We start from the raw sequence: 15,634 nt of genomic DNA, 5'->3' as shown, positions 1-15,634 counted from the left end.
ATGAGGCCAAGTATGTAAAAAGTGGAAGTTGAATTCACACATCAGCAGCAATTCTGACTTAGGCTTTGTGACACATGCAGCGAACACTACTTTCTAATGTTGGCTAGATTCCTGCACTCAGAATGTACAGTAAAGGATTACATTACATTAATATTCAGACTGGCTGCTGAATAAAACATTTTAAATGAATACAATAGTCATAGCTTATAGTTATTTTAGCTGCTATAGAGTAGGTCAAGTGCATGCTCATTGGAAATCATTTCTGAATGGTTTGGTAAACCACAAAACTGGTGTTACATCCTGTTTGAGTCACAACCATTATAATTATTAGAAAAAAGACATCTTAATGTAATATTGTTTTGCATGAAGTCATAGTCCCAGTCCTGCTACTGACAGTGCAAGGACAAATTGTTTAACCAAGCTTCATGTCTTATTTATTTTAAGTCCCTTTCTACTGTCCCGTTCTAGTCACTTCCTTTTTGTCGGAGAGGGAACAGCGTGCCAGTGAGCCCTCAACCGTGGTCATGACTGAAGCTTTCCTGCGCTGGTCCAAATTTAGTGACTGACTTTCATAATCATAAATCATAAACTCATTTGTATAAATGCTCAGTATTGCTCACTATTTAGAGCATCGCTTTACATTGGTTATCCAATGAAGAGTGCCAATGAAAACAATTTCACACCACTTTCAATTTATCACTAAATGTTCATTTCTTTGAACTTCTGAAACAGTATCATAGACTAATGCAGTCTATCTCCTATGTAGCTTGAGAGCTACATATATTTAGTCATAGAATTCACACAAAAAAACCATGAATTTTAGGACTGCAATAAATAAGCAAAAAGCATGATAGTTATAAATGTCTTCTTTAAGTTTCTACTTCCTAAGAGATGTGTCTGTGAAATTAACACCAGTAGAACTAAAATAGGACTGTTAAATACGCAGAAAACTTCAGACCTCATCATAGCATACATTGTGTCTTGAAACATTGGTCTTCTTAGTGGAAAATACACAGAGAAGCAACAAGGAGATAAGAAAATACTGTTTATTAAGCAATCATCACAAAATATTCACAGCACTCTAAATAACATTGAAAGGTCTGTAAATGGTCAAACACACAAATTCCTCACTCACTGACTCATAATGAACACACCAGTTTCATTACAGTGTTCAAAACATTTCTCTACTGAATAATACGTTTTGAAAAGACTGAATGAAAAAAAAAATCTAATGTACACAATTTTCTCCTGCTCCAGATGCATCAACCATCCAAGACATGTTTGGTACAGTGTCAGATTTGCAGCTCATTAGTTTAGTACTGAAGCTTTGAGGCTAATGCTGTTAACAAACACTAGAAGTCAACGGAACACCCACATCTTTTTTTGCAAACACATCTCTAAAACCCACTCAAACCACATCCAAGTCTTCATTAAGGTTGCACAGACTTGCTGGTGTGCTTTCATCTATAAAAATGAACAAATCTTGACTGCATAGCTGCACCGATTTAGACAATAGCTGAATTTACATCATGCAGACATGTGGAGACCAGATTAAACTCACAATTTCTGTTGTTTTTATTTATAAATACATACGTCACATATAAATTGAACAGTTATTTATAAGAAGAACAACAGAAACATGCTCTGTAGTCCTGTTGTCTAACCTGTAGCACCTTGCATAGACCAACATGGCTGTTCATCGGCAAAACCAGTAAATGTTGTCTTTTGGATGCCTGACCAGCACAAACCAGCACTGACCAGCATTAAATGCCAGCTGGACTGTACTGTATATTTCAGCAAGGCTTTCTCCTATGTGGTGAAGTTTTGTTCTTTTTGTAGATTAAGAGAAACCACATCAACCGACCTGTGTGGCCTTGATGACCTGGATTTGGCTCTAATGGGCGGAGAAAACTTTTATTTAGGAGAAAAAGATGTGGATGGCTACTACCTTTTAGTGGCTGTCAGCAATGTTAGCCCTGAAACTGCAGTGCTAAACCAGACCAAGGTTTGGACACCAAACATGTCTTGGGTGATCAACTATCTTCCATCTAATGGGAGTGGTAAATGTGTTTTTTGTTTGTCAAAGTCTTCCTTTAATACCTGAGCATGTCTACAGTTTGAGAGGCAAAAAGGAAAACAGGTCACGATAGAAAGGCTATTTTAAGAATATAAAAAAGGAAAACAACACATAAAAAAGAAGTGAAAGACACCAATGTAGGTGTCATTCATGTATTTTTGGTTTGGTGAACATCTAATAGAAATGAATGTGTGAAAACACAGAAAACATCAGTAGTTAAAATACAGAAACAGCTTGCAAAACCACACAACTGGTGGGGGGCACCTCGATACTGCTCAGCAATGCTTTTGTTCTGCGTGTCCTCGGGGGACTGCTTTCAGTACACCTTGAAGAAAAAGGTCTTATGCAGACTCATGTAACAGAACTGTGACTTTTTCAGTCGTCTGAAGTCCTGTCCAAGCGGCTGACGAGGGAGATAGTTGTGTCATTTTTTTTCATCTGGATGTGGGACTCAGAGTGGCGAGAGCTGATGGAATGGCGAGGGGTGAGGAAGCCCAGTTGCTCCTCCGTAAAAGCATTCTCCAGCACCAGCAGCAAGGACTGCTTGAGCTTCGTCTTGAACTCCTCACACATGAACACATACAGGATGGGGTTCAGACAGCTGTTCAGATACGCCAGGCTCACGATGAAGGGCCCAGAGGTTTGAATGACAATTTGAGCGTCTATACTCCAATTTTCTGCACGACTGCGAACAGAACAGAAAGAGTAGATATGGAAGGGAAGCCAGCATAAGAAAAAAGCTAGTATCACAGTCAGGATGACTCGGAAGGGGCGAAGTTTCTTGTATTTTTGGAGACGTCGAGCTCTCACTCCAATTGCTATGTATGAACAGATGATAATGATTATGGGAACGGCGAAGCCTATCACAAATCTGAAGACAGCCAGATTCATCTTCACTTGCGTATCAGCGCTAGAGATACAGAATGAAATCGTTCCATGTGGCATCAATGTACGATAAGAGGCAAAGGGGATGCTGCAGGCTATGGCTCCCACCCATATGAACAAACATGCAATCCTAGCTTTGAGTGGAGTACGTTTGTTCTGGGCCCAGACGATCACCCATGTGGACAGACAGCGGTCCAGGCTGATGGCTGTCAGCAGAAAGATGCTAGCAAACATGTTGAGCACAGACACAAAGGTATTGAACTTGCACATTTCGAGACCGAAAGGCCAGTCAAATTTTCGAGCTACAGATGCGATGCTCAGTATCAGGAAAAACGTGAAGAGGAAGTCTGCCACGGCCAAGTTGAGAAACCAGATGGAATTGACTGTTGTCTTCATCTTGTAGCCTGTCACATACATGACCAGTCCATTGCCAACTGTACCAAGCATAAATATTGCTATGTATGAGACCAGAGTGAAGATCTGGGTATATGTCAGGCCTTCGATTTGCTGTACTTCTTTGCTGTTGCTGATGTTTGATGTGACAGCTGTTACATTCCTCAGGTCAGCTGCAACAGCAGACAGAAAATTATGGTATAGCTACATTTGCATGCTTAAGTTTGAACACCCAAATGACATGTTTTTCAAGTGAAAGGAAGTAAACACAGCAAACTATTTTTTAAAAGAATGTTTTTTTCTCCTATTGCTAATCCACAGTTACTTTATATTTGATTACTTGAAATAAAGAAAATGTGAAAAACACTTTTCTAGCTGTGATCTCTTGGAACTTAATTGACTTCAAGGCCTTAATTGCCTTTTTAGTGCTGGTTAGGCAGGCCAGGAATAGTCATTAGAAATTGTCAGTTGATGACAGATCCAGAGTGTAATACATTTCTCTGATCCTTCAAAACTTGTGCTAACACTTTATAATCATGAGCTACTCTAAGCTATGGATCTGAAAATGAAGCTAATAGACACCTATAAAGCAGAGCAAGACTATATACTGAAATATATGCCCTTCCAGCTCCCAATTTTCACCGTCCAAAGTGTCATTAGAAAATGGAAGTTATGGGGAACTGTGGAGGTCAAAAAAAGAACTGAAAGACCAAGAAAACTCTCAGATAGAACTGTTCTTATGGCAGGCAGAAAGGGAAAACAATAACACTGTGCAGTGATCTGTTTTATTTTTATTTATCTTTTATGAAGGTGATCTATACTGAGTCCTTAGAAGGAAACTTTACCTGCCATCTCAACGCAATGAACAACATCAGAAAGATGCAAAGCAACTTCTAGACAAGCCAGAAGCATTTTGCCTCTGTGAACTGATGAAATTAAAACTCTTTGAGCACAAGCCCCAAAGTTATATTTAGAGAAAAAAAGAACAAACTATGAGGCATGCAGGTCGCTCTGTGTTGCTTTGGAGTTGGCAACAAGTGACACAGGAAACTTAGCACGAGTAGATAGAGAAATGAATTCCGCTAATTATCAGCAAATTCTAGAGGCAAATGTGACACAATCAGTCAGGAAACTGAGAGCCTGATTTCTACAACAGGACAACTATTCAAAGCATACCACAAAAACTTCAAGAATGTTAAGCTGAAGCTTTTGGAAGGGTCCTCACAGACTTGAGCGTCTGTGGGTAGATGTTACATTTGCTGCCCAGGAACATTACAAAACTAGAAATGCTCTGCAAGAAAGAGTGGGTAAAAATTCCTCAAACAAGACCAGAACAACGCCGCGCTGGCCGCAAGGGGTGATTACAAGCGGTGACATCTGTCAAAGATGGTCTTACAGAGCACTGGTGTAGTATGATGTTCAAACTTTTGCAAACTTTTTTTTGTTTCTTATTTCATTTAAATAAACTGTGAAATTGAAAGTAACTGTGCATTGGCAATATGTTTTTAAACATCTTGTAGCAGAAGTTGTGTTCTCTTCTTTTAACTTAAAAAATGAACCAAAAAAAAATTTTGGATGCAATGGCAATGATATCAAGATAGCAGTGAAGTACAATGAAACTGTTCTCAGAATGATAAACAGCTTAAATTGAATTAAATCAGTAAATAAAAAAAAAATCAAGAAAATCAAGCATTAAGAAAATGTGCCTTATGGGAAATAAGTTTTAATCAACTATGAAATTGAATGTGTTGACTTGTTTTCTGGTTTCCCTAAAAGCTGTGCTTCCAGAAAGCAATTAACATAGAATAAAATTACAAGCAAACATTATTAAATGGCTAAAAATTGGCATCTGTACATATAGTCAAAATGATGATGATTGATGATACATTCACAGAAGATACATTGTTTTTTTAACTTATAAAATAGATAACTTTTTGTTCTATTTAAATTGGTTACATTTAAATTGGTTCTAGTATAAAATACTAATGGCATGAAAGATACTAGAGCAGCATACAAAAAAACGAAAGGAAACACACTTACTCATCTTGTGTTCGTTTTTCGTCACTCAGTACTGTAATAGTCCGCAAAATATTGTTGCATTCTTCTTTTGCTGACAGGAGCTGGAGATTGGAGCTCTGTTCTGACAGCATGAGCGAGTGACTGAAGCATGATCAACAGAGAAGAAAGGGGGGTGGAGTCAGTATAGCAGAGAGGAGGGGGAAGAAAAATGGTCTGAGTCACTAGACAGTTGTTACTGTCTCTGAGAGATAATATTTTGAAATTGATTTCAAAATTGCTGTAGGATGCTGTAGGATGATTGTGGGATTACACTGAATGTGTGAGTTATTTGTTTATAATGGATCCAAGCACCATTTTTTCCTTTGGATTTTGCTTCCCTTTTATTTTAGTTTTCTGCAAAAATGTGAAATATGCAAACCATACGAAGATGCAAAACTTCTTTTTTCTACTCATAATGCAAATGAACTTATCAGGATCGACCTGCTGATGGTGCTATGGCACTGCATTTTTAGTAATACAGCAGGACAGATTTGAATGATTTAAAATCTGATTTGTAAACAATACAACCATATCGATTTCAGCAGATGCTTTAATTCACAAATACTTTTGAAATTTCCTCAGAAAATTTGGTATGCATATATCTTAAAGGAGGTAGAAGTATCATACAAAGTTCGGCACCTTTCTTAAATAAGGGTCACTGTAACTGTGTCTCAGCGACACTGGTCTGATCTCTAAGTTTTCTTGTTTTTTGCTCTTGTACCTGTGTAAGGGGGTTTTGCAAAACCTGGCAGGCCAAACAGATTTCAACAGACATTAAAGTGACTTCAGCCCCAGCCAGTTGTTCTGACAGTTCTCAGGAATGTTGAGCTGTCCTTTTGATCAGCCGCAGGGGGTAGGGGGGACTTTCCAAATTCAAATCAAGGATATTACTCACTGTATTTATTCAAAGGTTTACTTTTATGCCCCTGTCACTGAGTCAGGTGCTGACGTCAGGAGGTACATTTTTGTAAAACAAGTACAATTTCGTAGAAATGAAAAACACAAAATTAACACCGGATGTGGGAGCCGTCTAGCAAATATGGTACTGCTGGCCCACTGACCACAGGCACAACCAATGTGTATGTATGTCAGACATGGCCTGCATTAAACTACGTCACACTTGTCCTGAAAATGATCTTGGTCACTTCCAGCACAGATGTGGTAATATGTTGGCCTGTTACATATTTTCGCAAGCTGGAAAAAAAACAGGTATTCTGGCAAAATCTGCCTCAATATTAGATGCATTACTGAATATCTTGATTTTATTCAATATTTGTTTGAAAATGATTTGTGCCTGACTTTGTGTTTAGTGCCCTCCTCACTGTTCTAATCTGCCCCAGCCAACTCAGCTACAAATAAAGCAGGATTCCCAGCCTCAAACAAGGCCTGAGATATCGGCCAACAGGGAAACTTCATATTCAAAGAGGCTGAAGCCCTCGCACTCCTGCCACGCTGCTGGCTGAAGAACCTGGGCAGAAGAGGTAAGAACAGCCACAGTAATGAGCCCTTTAACTGCATCTGACGGCCTTCCTGGTACTATCCTGGTACTAAGGCTGAGCCTGAGCACCATGGTGCCCTCCAAAACTCTCTGCCCCCCTGGGGTGAGTAGGTTTATTGGTTGCAATGATTGAGAAGCAGCCTCTTGGTCAGTGTGTGCAGATGGAAAGTAGAGGTTGATGCTGGCAGATCATTTTGTAGCCCTGCTCGATCCGGGTCTCTTTCTCCTCAATGATCCAGTTTTGAGTCTTGAACAAACTTGCACCATCCATGATAATGATCTACTCTGTTGTCGTGAAGGGAGGTGTTGGAGTCAGGATGTATGCATGAGTAGAATCTTATTAAAGCAGTACAAAACAAACACCAAGCAAAACACAGCAACAACACAGAAACGCAAACCAAAAACTAAAATAATGGGAGAAAAAAACAAGGCTAGCCAAACAAACAGCAAACAAAAATACAGGGAAGGTGTGAGAATGGTCTAAGCTCCATGTGGTTTTTAAACATATACTTGCAGTGTCTGTTAAGCTATCAAGAAAACACAAAATTTCCCACTGGCAATCTGCTATTGACAGGTTCCAGTATCTGAACTGCTCTCTTTTAAAATGCAAAGAAGCTCTCTTCCTATGATCTCACTCATTCATTATTTTGAGCTTTATTACTTCACCTATGATATTACTGTAGTGGCTAAATGTCTGTTCTTAAAGTCTTAACCGTTTCTTTCTTTTCATTTAAGCAAATAACCACTCAGTCAGACGGAAAGAACGAGTCTACTCGTGTTAAAGTTTGAACGACGGTAGAAAACAGTGTGTTCGCCCCGTCTTTACTGAAGATCTCTCACATAACAAACACACAGCAGCTTTTACATACCATAAATACGCGAGCTCCGGAACGTCATTGCTCAGCGTCAGTTCCTTTTGGCTATTCATTCTAGAAATTCTAAGCATTAAACTGAATGCAGAGTAAATGAAGTACAAATTATAAATATAGTAATGCAGTTATAATATAATTAGAAATATTCTGTAATATGCAAATACTAAATATATCCAAATATTAATAATTAAATATGAGCATTAATTATTGAATAGAAAATGGCACCAATAAATTACTGTATACAATATTGTATACAATCAATTAACAATAACGAAGAAATACTTTTTTAGCTAATGTAGCCACATACCTAACAACAGACATATATATTCTGGGTTATTTTTTGACAGGTCTAATTGGTAGTGCAGATGCTTCACCTCACCTTTTGTGTCTTTAGTCGCTGAACTCTTGTGATGTCAGATTTGTAAGTTAACTGACACACAGCATTGCAGAATATTAGAAAGTTCTGACATCTACTTGGAAATGGCTGTTATTAAACCCTGTGAACAAAAAGGTTTCCAAACCTATACATTTTGTCCAGTATACTTTTCTCTTGCTCATGTCATTGTATTACAAGGTATTCTACTGTTATGCCATATCTGTAGTCAGGGGTACAGTTTGACAGTATAATTTTGGGCTTTCTGGAAAGTTCATGTGCTCATTTGCCTTAGCAGAACTTGTCCCAGGATGAAATGTGCTAAAGCTTTATAATAACCCCAGTTTATTATAGCTCTATAATTCCAGCGCTTACCAGTTCTGCCATGTCTAGCATGCAGTTAGGTGTGAGCATCAGTGCAATTACTGGTATAGGACAGATACATTATTGAAAGCCCACTAAAATCTCCACAAACAAACATATGCAAACAGCTATACAGTACTGTTCGAAAGTTTTAGGTGTCTAAGAAAATATTTAAACAATTGACCTCAGCAGTGAGTTTATCACAATATACATTAGAATAAAGTCATATTCATAATTCAAATAAACATAAAATCAATAAAAAGTAACAAGAATTTCTTGGGTTCATATTTTTCCTTGACACCTTCACAGCCACCACAGAGTCTTGTTAATATCATCAATTACATCATGAACACAATTTACTGAAGCACTGACTGGACAAACCTGGAGTTGCTGTTTAACTACATATAATACTGTAATACTGGGCTTCCTTGAGGAGAGGCTTGAAAATGGTTAAATTAATGGTTAAATTAAACACACACGTATATATATATATATATATATATATATATATATATATATACGTGTGTGTGTGTGTGTGTGTGTGTGTGTGAACTTTTACTTCTTGAGTACTTTTTCTACTGCATGAGAGAACATGACCACACAAAAATAGAGTTATAAAAAACACAAAAATGTGTTGTACTGTTATGCTAGAAAAAAACAGTACAAAAACAGTTTTTTTTTGTTTTTTTTTTACATGGCTTCCTCTCATCAACTGCAGTTTATTATTATATTATAATAATTATTGCTGCATCATTGATCTATACATTGCTGAAGGGTCTCTTACTGGCTCATTATTGGACTTGAGAATCAGTGCTAGGATCTACATTATAATTCTTCTTGTTCTTTGTATTATTATTATTATGAACAATAAATGTTGTTGTTATTTACATATTTGTAGTGTTATTTTATTGGTTGGATTCATGCATGTCATTTATTTTTATTTGCTTGTTATTTATTTAGTTACAGCAGCTGTCAATTTTAGAAACTGCCTGAATAGTTATTTTCAATAAATGGATGAATCTGCAGTCACACATGAACAGTGTAAGCCAGTCAGGTGCATAGGGTGTGTTTACAGTATGCACCACAGTGAATGAAGCGTCCTTATTTATGTATATTACATTTATCTGTAATATAAGCTGTCACTGTCAATCCTAACAGGTAAGGATTACACTAGTCTCTTACGTGTCCCTTTCATTTTAGCCTACTAGCTGGGTGCACATTTCAGTGAGATTTTGTATGCGCCTGTTTCAGGATGTCGTCTGCTTTTTAGCAATGGGAATTGGGACGGGGATCTGGTGTTTTTGCTGGTCGGTCAGAATGTCCCAGTGTTCCACACATTCAGACACCCTTCAGTTGTCACCCTGGAATGCGAGAGTGTCAGTGTTGTGTTCTACTTGAAAATGAAGCACAAAGTTAGAGGAGGAGTGGACTAGAATGGACAGGAGTTCTCAGGAGACAGGTGTACCTGTTAACTGTCAGTTTTATCAGGTATTGTATAAGAAATGATGCATACAACTCACTGCTTACAAAAGCACAAATATCACAGATCATATTCTCATATACTGATGTAGCCAGTGTAGCTCATGATCGACACATTTGTGGATGTATACAAAAGGTCTCCCACTTGCATTTGTATTTGACGTTCCAACAGAATGTCTTTGATGCATGTTTCTATATGTTCTGAATCCATAGACTGTGAAAAGATACCAGGTGTATTTTAGAATTAAAGAGATTTCAATTTACCTGCATTGGAAGCCAGTCTTGGTGTTTAAATCACAACACAAACTCTGAGTTTTATTATTAGTTTATTGTGAATTTGCTTTTGCAAGTTTCCAATGTTTGACCTCCTGGAAAATGGAGGTAATATGACTTCAGCTCTTGCCTTAATCCTGTATGTTCGAGTACAGGAAAGCAAGTCATTGAAAGTGTGGAGGTGCTGCTTGGTGGTGGCTGAAGTGCTCCTGGTCACCCGTACTGTTGCTGATAGTCTAGTTGTAGGCGATGGTCTGATCGATCCAGCTACGCAGGTAAGAGACGCGAGCGTAGACAGCAGGGGTGCGGACATTGCAGTTGCTGGTACCCCAGGACACAATGCCCACCTGATTCCAGACACCACCATTGTCCTGACAGACCAGAGGGCCACCAGAGTCACCCTGCAGGTAAACACCACATAAACATATCAAGATGTGTCAATAAAAATGTCATATTGCCTTAAGTGCACAACAGCTATGATGCTACTTTGTTAGTGTGATGTGAACACAGCACAGCATGTGTTTTATAATGTTTTCTATTTTTAGTATTCTTATGTATTTATATGGATGCCTTTGTCACATGTCCAGTGATTTACAGTAATTACTAGTAAGTTATGAAAGACTGGATACATTTTCCAGTTTATCTGTATGCTTTGGTGATGGATCGCTCTGATACACTGGATGTATATCAGGACCAAAACTGACTTCTATTTAACAGATTGGGTATCGGCTACTGTCTATACTGTTTCTTGGACATGGTCACTCTAAAGTGGAAGAGTGACATTCCAAAACACAATACGCATTAAATTCTAACTCTGTGTTCTTATTAATGGACCTGAATATTGAACCACAAACGGGTAACAATTATGAATGATCACATTACAGGCAACAAGTTTGCTTTGCATTTGTCAAAATAAAAGCCCTTTTCACAAAACTTAATGTAACACAATGAAAGCCTTTTAGAAAGACTTTCTAATCTGAATTTGCACCAGCGTTGTCAGCAAATACCTATTTTGGATTTTGCATTTTTTTAATTTAATGTATTCTAAAAAAATTAACCAATCTGATTTTTGCATGATTTACAGACAATAAAGTGATAGTTGCCTACAGTGATCAGTTAGACAGAATTGAATATAAAATACCTGTCCAATAAGCCTCACTCTAAAAATCCTTACTTGCCAAAAATTCTAAACATATATTTATAGAATTAATTTATATTCATTTGAAATAATATAATATTTTCATAAATCATGCTTTTCAATTGAGTGAAATAAGGTGCTCTGATTTAATACTCGACTGGAAGGAATCATTGGTTCACTTCTCAGTATCGGCCAGTATCCTGGGTTCAGATATCGGAACTGGTGTCAGAGGAGAAAAAGCGGGACCGATACATCCGTTGACTGCATTTGTATGTTGCTGTGCATCTTGCCAGACATGCTAACCTGGCAAGAAGAAACTCCAGATGCTCCCGCACAGATCATAGCATCCGTGATCCTGTTCTGCCCCCAGTACTGCCTGCACTGAGCCTGGCTCAGAATGGGGAGGGCAGTCTGCTGCAGAATACGGGGGGTTGCTGACAGACAGAGGGTAAGAGAAAGAGACCGTTAGAGCTCTGAACATTGACAGATGCATATTTCAATTCAGATTTAAGGAACAGTGGCATGAACATCCAATCCAAGAAATTGACCATTATTAATAAAAAGAAACAGCTTGACATTTTAAAGGTACAGTGCTCAGCTTCAACAATTTTATACTAGAATTTTGCTGAATATTGGCTCCAACATTCACAGCAAAGCTGATGTATAGTTAAGAACCATGTAAAACTGGCAAAGTCCTAATTAACAAGTAAAACTAAAGCTGCATTGGATTTGCATTGGGGTACTCAGAGAACTTGAAAATACATTTTAGGTGTCTCAAAAAAACGTCCCATAAAATGAAACTACTGGAGGAGCCCTTTTTCATCAACAAGCTCTTGCAGGAACCTCCAGCTACATCAAGCTCCACACATTTCCTATCTTGGAACCCTTTTCTTTTGAGTGAGCTCCCTTGCGAGTTTCTAGAAGAACATATAGGCCTAAAGGGTGCAATTTAAGATGCATTGCATTATGTAAGAGTGTCCAATTCTTTTATAAAGTAGATGATGAGTACACTCACAGGTGGTTCCAGTCTTGCCCCAGCCAGTGGTGACACAACGAGTGCCAGCAGGTACATTGGTGCTGGAAGTGGCCACGCACACAGGAGACACGCGGTTGGTCATCTGAGCTGGAGAGGACAGCTTCAGCAGGGTGATATCATTGTTAAAGGTTTGGCTGTTGTAATAGGGGTTGGTGATGGCCTGGAAATGTGATACGGACTGTTTAGGGAACTCACCATGGGAAATAAATGAAGTTGGTAATTTGGGACAGATTTTTAAATGAAATGTGCTAACCAAATGGCTACAATACAACATAGAAGAGGTGTTATCAGCAATGCCAACTTAAGTGTTGCACTGTGAATGTAAATATTCTCATGCACCTCACTCAAGACAGTGTCACCAACACATTAAATACCTTGGCAATGTTGAGAACCTGAAGAGGCTCAGCATTGGTTCCACGATCATGCTCTCCAAGGATAACACGGTGGCGCCCAGGTCTAAGTAATGGAAGGGAAATAAGGATATAAAATAAAACACATTTCACAATTCAGGATTACAGCAGAGTTTAAAATTTAAAGTAGCTCACGTGACGCGGCAGTGGGCAGCAGTAAGGACCCAATACTGGTTCAAGAGAGATCCACCACAGAAATGGAAGCCAGTTGTGTCCTGTTATGATGATAAATTACATAACGGTCAAAGATAATCAACTTTAAATGTATTTTGAAATGGAATAAAACAGATTTATTAATGGCAAACCACCAATATTAAATAGGTTACTCCATGACAAGAGTGCCATTTGAATCCACAACATTCAATTGCAATTTGTAAGCAAGTGTTTTTCAAGCTTATATATATATATATATGTATATGAATTCAAAGTTCATTCATAATATAGATTTTTTATTATTTATTATTATTATTATATTTTTTAAGGAATTTTAGGAATTAAAATGATAAATAAAAAATATAAAAATATTATTATGTATTATTATGTATTAAGGTCAATCATTTGCCATGCTCAAATGGATCTCCCTTTTCACATGTAAATATGAAATATAAGGAAAATTTAAAGTACGGTCATGTTAAAACCTTAAACCTCACATAAAAAGGTTTTGCCTTTGTTTAACATTGATTATTTGGTTATTTCTCCACGTGTGACAGGGTCCATCAAGCATATCATTCCACCCTGCCCCATGAAACAGAGTAAACAGATATTTTTGCAGTGTATATCAATCACATAAAGGTCACGTAATTAACTGTTGCAAAATGCATTAGAAGGTTAAAGCTTGTTAACAAGCAGAGTGTCAGCCAGTTTAGCCCCAATTATTCCACCCTGTCACAAGTTCAGCTTGACTGAGATATAACTGTCATCATCATTTGTGAAAAAATATTAATGTGATTACTGGTTAAAGGTGAGAAATTCTGCTTTTTTATATTTGAGAACTACATAACTGAAACTGTGGAGGACAAAAAAGTGTGAATTCTTAACAGGAAAAAAACTAATTAGCATGTCCATTTGGCACCAGTATTGTGGAATTGGCTCAACATTTTCTAGAACTCTACAACTGTCTACACACACACACCTACACAAACACACACGTCAGCTTCTAAATGTGCTCCAGCTCCTTGAAATAGTTTTTGTTACCTGAAGAGACACCTGCCAGGGCCAGGACCCAGACACTGCGTTCTGTCCATTTACAATCTTGTTGTAGCCACTAATTTGAGGCTTAATGGCAGGTACTCCACAGCCTGTGAGAAAAAAAACAATAAAGATTTCAGAGAAACACAATTTGCAATTTAGGCTTAAAAATGAAGTTAAATTGAGAGCACTGGACCACATTTGCTGATTAGCCTGAGAAACACTTACCCAGTGTGGACGCCACCAAAGCAAGACAACTAATGATCCAAAGCATTGTGCCAATGAGTGCCTTCGTCAGTACTCCCAAGGACCAGGCACTGCTTTATAGTACCCCTAGAATCTGATATAGCTGGGAAAACATCAAGGTGCTCCAGAGCACCTGGAGGAATCTCACAACTCTGTAACAACCATATCTGACATGTATTTTATGGGAAACCATACAGCATGTACTGTAAGTCAACACCACCAGTCTGCTTTTGTCCAAAAACATGGCCTTGGAATGTTTTTTCTTTCTCAACAGTTTTGAAATTGTGTGTGTTGGCATGTACTTATGAGTTATACATGTAATTTATAATAAATTCATAACCATTTAACCAACACCATACTAACCATAACCATGTTAAACCATCGAATATGATGAAAGGACATGACTGATATTTTATTTGACTAATTACTCATAGATGTTCGTTGTGGTTGCCCACTGTATGCCTAATAAAACATTGTCGTTACATAATTTTAGTCTTTAATATGTGGAACTATAGAATGTGTACATTCATTCTGTCATACAGACCACCCGTCCCCCGCAATCATGCACATGAAAAACTGGTTTTTGAAGAGGGTGCCACCAAAATTCTATCTCAAAACATTTTTTGTCTTTACACAGTGTCAGTACTAGCAGGGCCAAAAAACATATTTTATGTTTTTATTACATTTATATTGCCAGTAATGTTTCCCAGAGATGTCAAGTATCAAAGTCAGAGACTTTATTCAGTTTCCAGCCCAAACAGCAGGCAGTATATACCCCACTGAAACAACCAAACGATTCTACAACCATCAGTCACAACTTTGCACACAGCACTTAAATGAGCATTGAATTAAATATTGTTTACAGTATGTTGTGCTGCACTTATATATTATATTTTATTGTATTGCACTGTGTATTGTAGTTTACTGTATTGTATTGTATTGCACCTTTTGTTTCTAGCAGTATCTGAGCTCAGGACTGTCTCTTCTCTAACCTACTGGTAACTAGCAAAGATGCTTTCTCTAGATAGACAAAGCACTTCTTATAAGTCGCTCTGGATAAGACAGTCTGCTGAATGCTGTAAATGTAAATGTAAACTTTGGGGATTTCTAAAAACACTTAGAGGTATCATGCACATAGTTGAAAAGATCAAGACATATTCATCAAACAAAAAAGCTGCTGGCGGTGTTTACAAGAAGCATGGAAAACTATGCCTGCATATTCTTTTAAAAAACTACAAATAAGTATCTTGAATAGAGTGGACACATTAAATACTAAAAAAGCTATACTACATTTAGATGTTGAGGGTTCTGTGTAATTCTATGTTAACCACTTAGAATCCCAGGT

At 37.7% G+C, this 15,634-nt stretch overlaps 2 protein-coding genes across 2 annotated transcripts; both read right to left on the bottom strand.

The window, feature by feature from the left end:
- Positions 1–1,032: 1,032 nt before the first annotated feature.
- LOC108441347 (chemokine-like receptor 1) lies at positions 1,033–5,494 on the bottom strand. Its single transcript, XM_017720828.2, has 2 exons — positions 5,396–5,494; positions 1,033–3,528 (listed from the first exon to the last, which is right to left on the bottom strand). Exons 1-2 carry the CDS (start codon positions 5,397–5,399, stop codon positions 2,453–2,455), a joined length of 1,080 nt encoding a protein of 359 aa, XP_017576317.1. The 5' UTR covers positions 5,400–5,494; the 3' UTR covers positions 1,033–2,452.
- Positions 5,495–10,307: 4,813 nt separating this feature from the next.
- On the bottom strand, positions 10,308–14,404 carry LOC108441368 (chymotrypsin-like protease CTRL-1). The gene is made up of 7 exons (XM_017720857.2): positions 14,272–14,404; positions 14,050–14,153; positions 12,991–13,070; positions 12,820–12,901; positions 12,425–12,605; positions 11,713–11,843; positions 10,308–10,672 (listed from the first exon to the last, which is right to left on the bottom strand). Exons 1-7 carry the CDS (start codon positions 14,315–14,317, stop codon positions 10,508–10,510), a joined length of 789 nt encoding a protein of 262 aa, XP_017576346.1. The 5' UTR covers positions 14,318–14,404; the 3' UTR covers positions 10,308–10,507.
- Between the last annotated feature and the right edge of the window lie 1,230 nt (positions 14,405–15,634).

Source organism: Pygocentrus nattereri, chromosome 17 (genome assembly GCF_015220715.1).
Source record: "Pygocentrus nattereri isolate fPygNat1 chromosome 17, fPygNat1.pri, whole genome shotgun sequence".
NCBI classification, from domain to species: domain Eukaryota; kingdom Metazoa; phylum Chordata; class Actinopteri; order Characiformes; family Serrasalmidae; genus Pygocentrus; species Pygocentrus nattereri.
The sequence above is the reverse complement of the archived record's forward strand: the minus strand, read 5'-3'. Positions and strand labels throughout refer to the sequence as shown.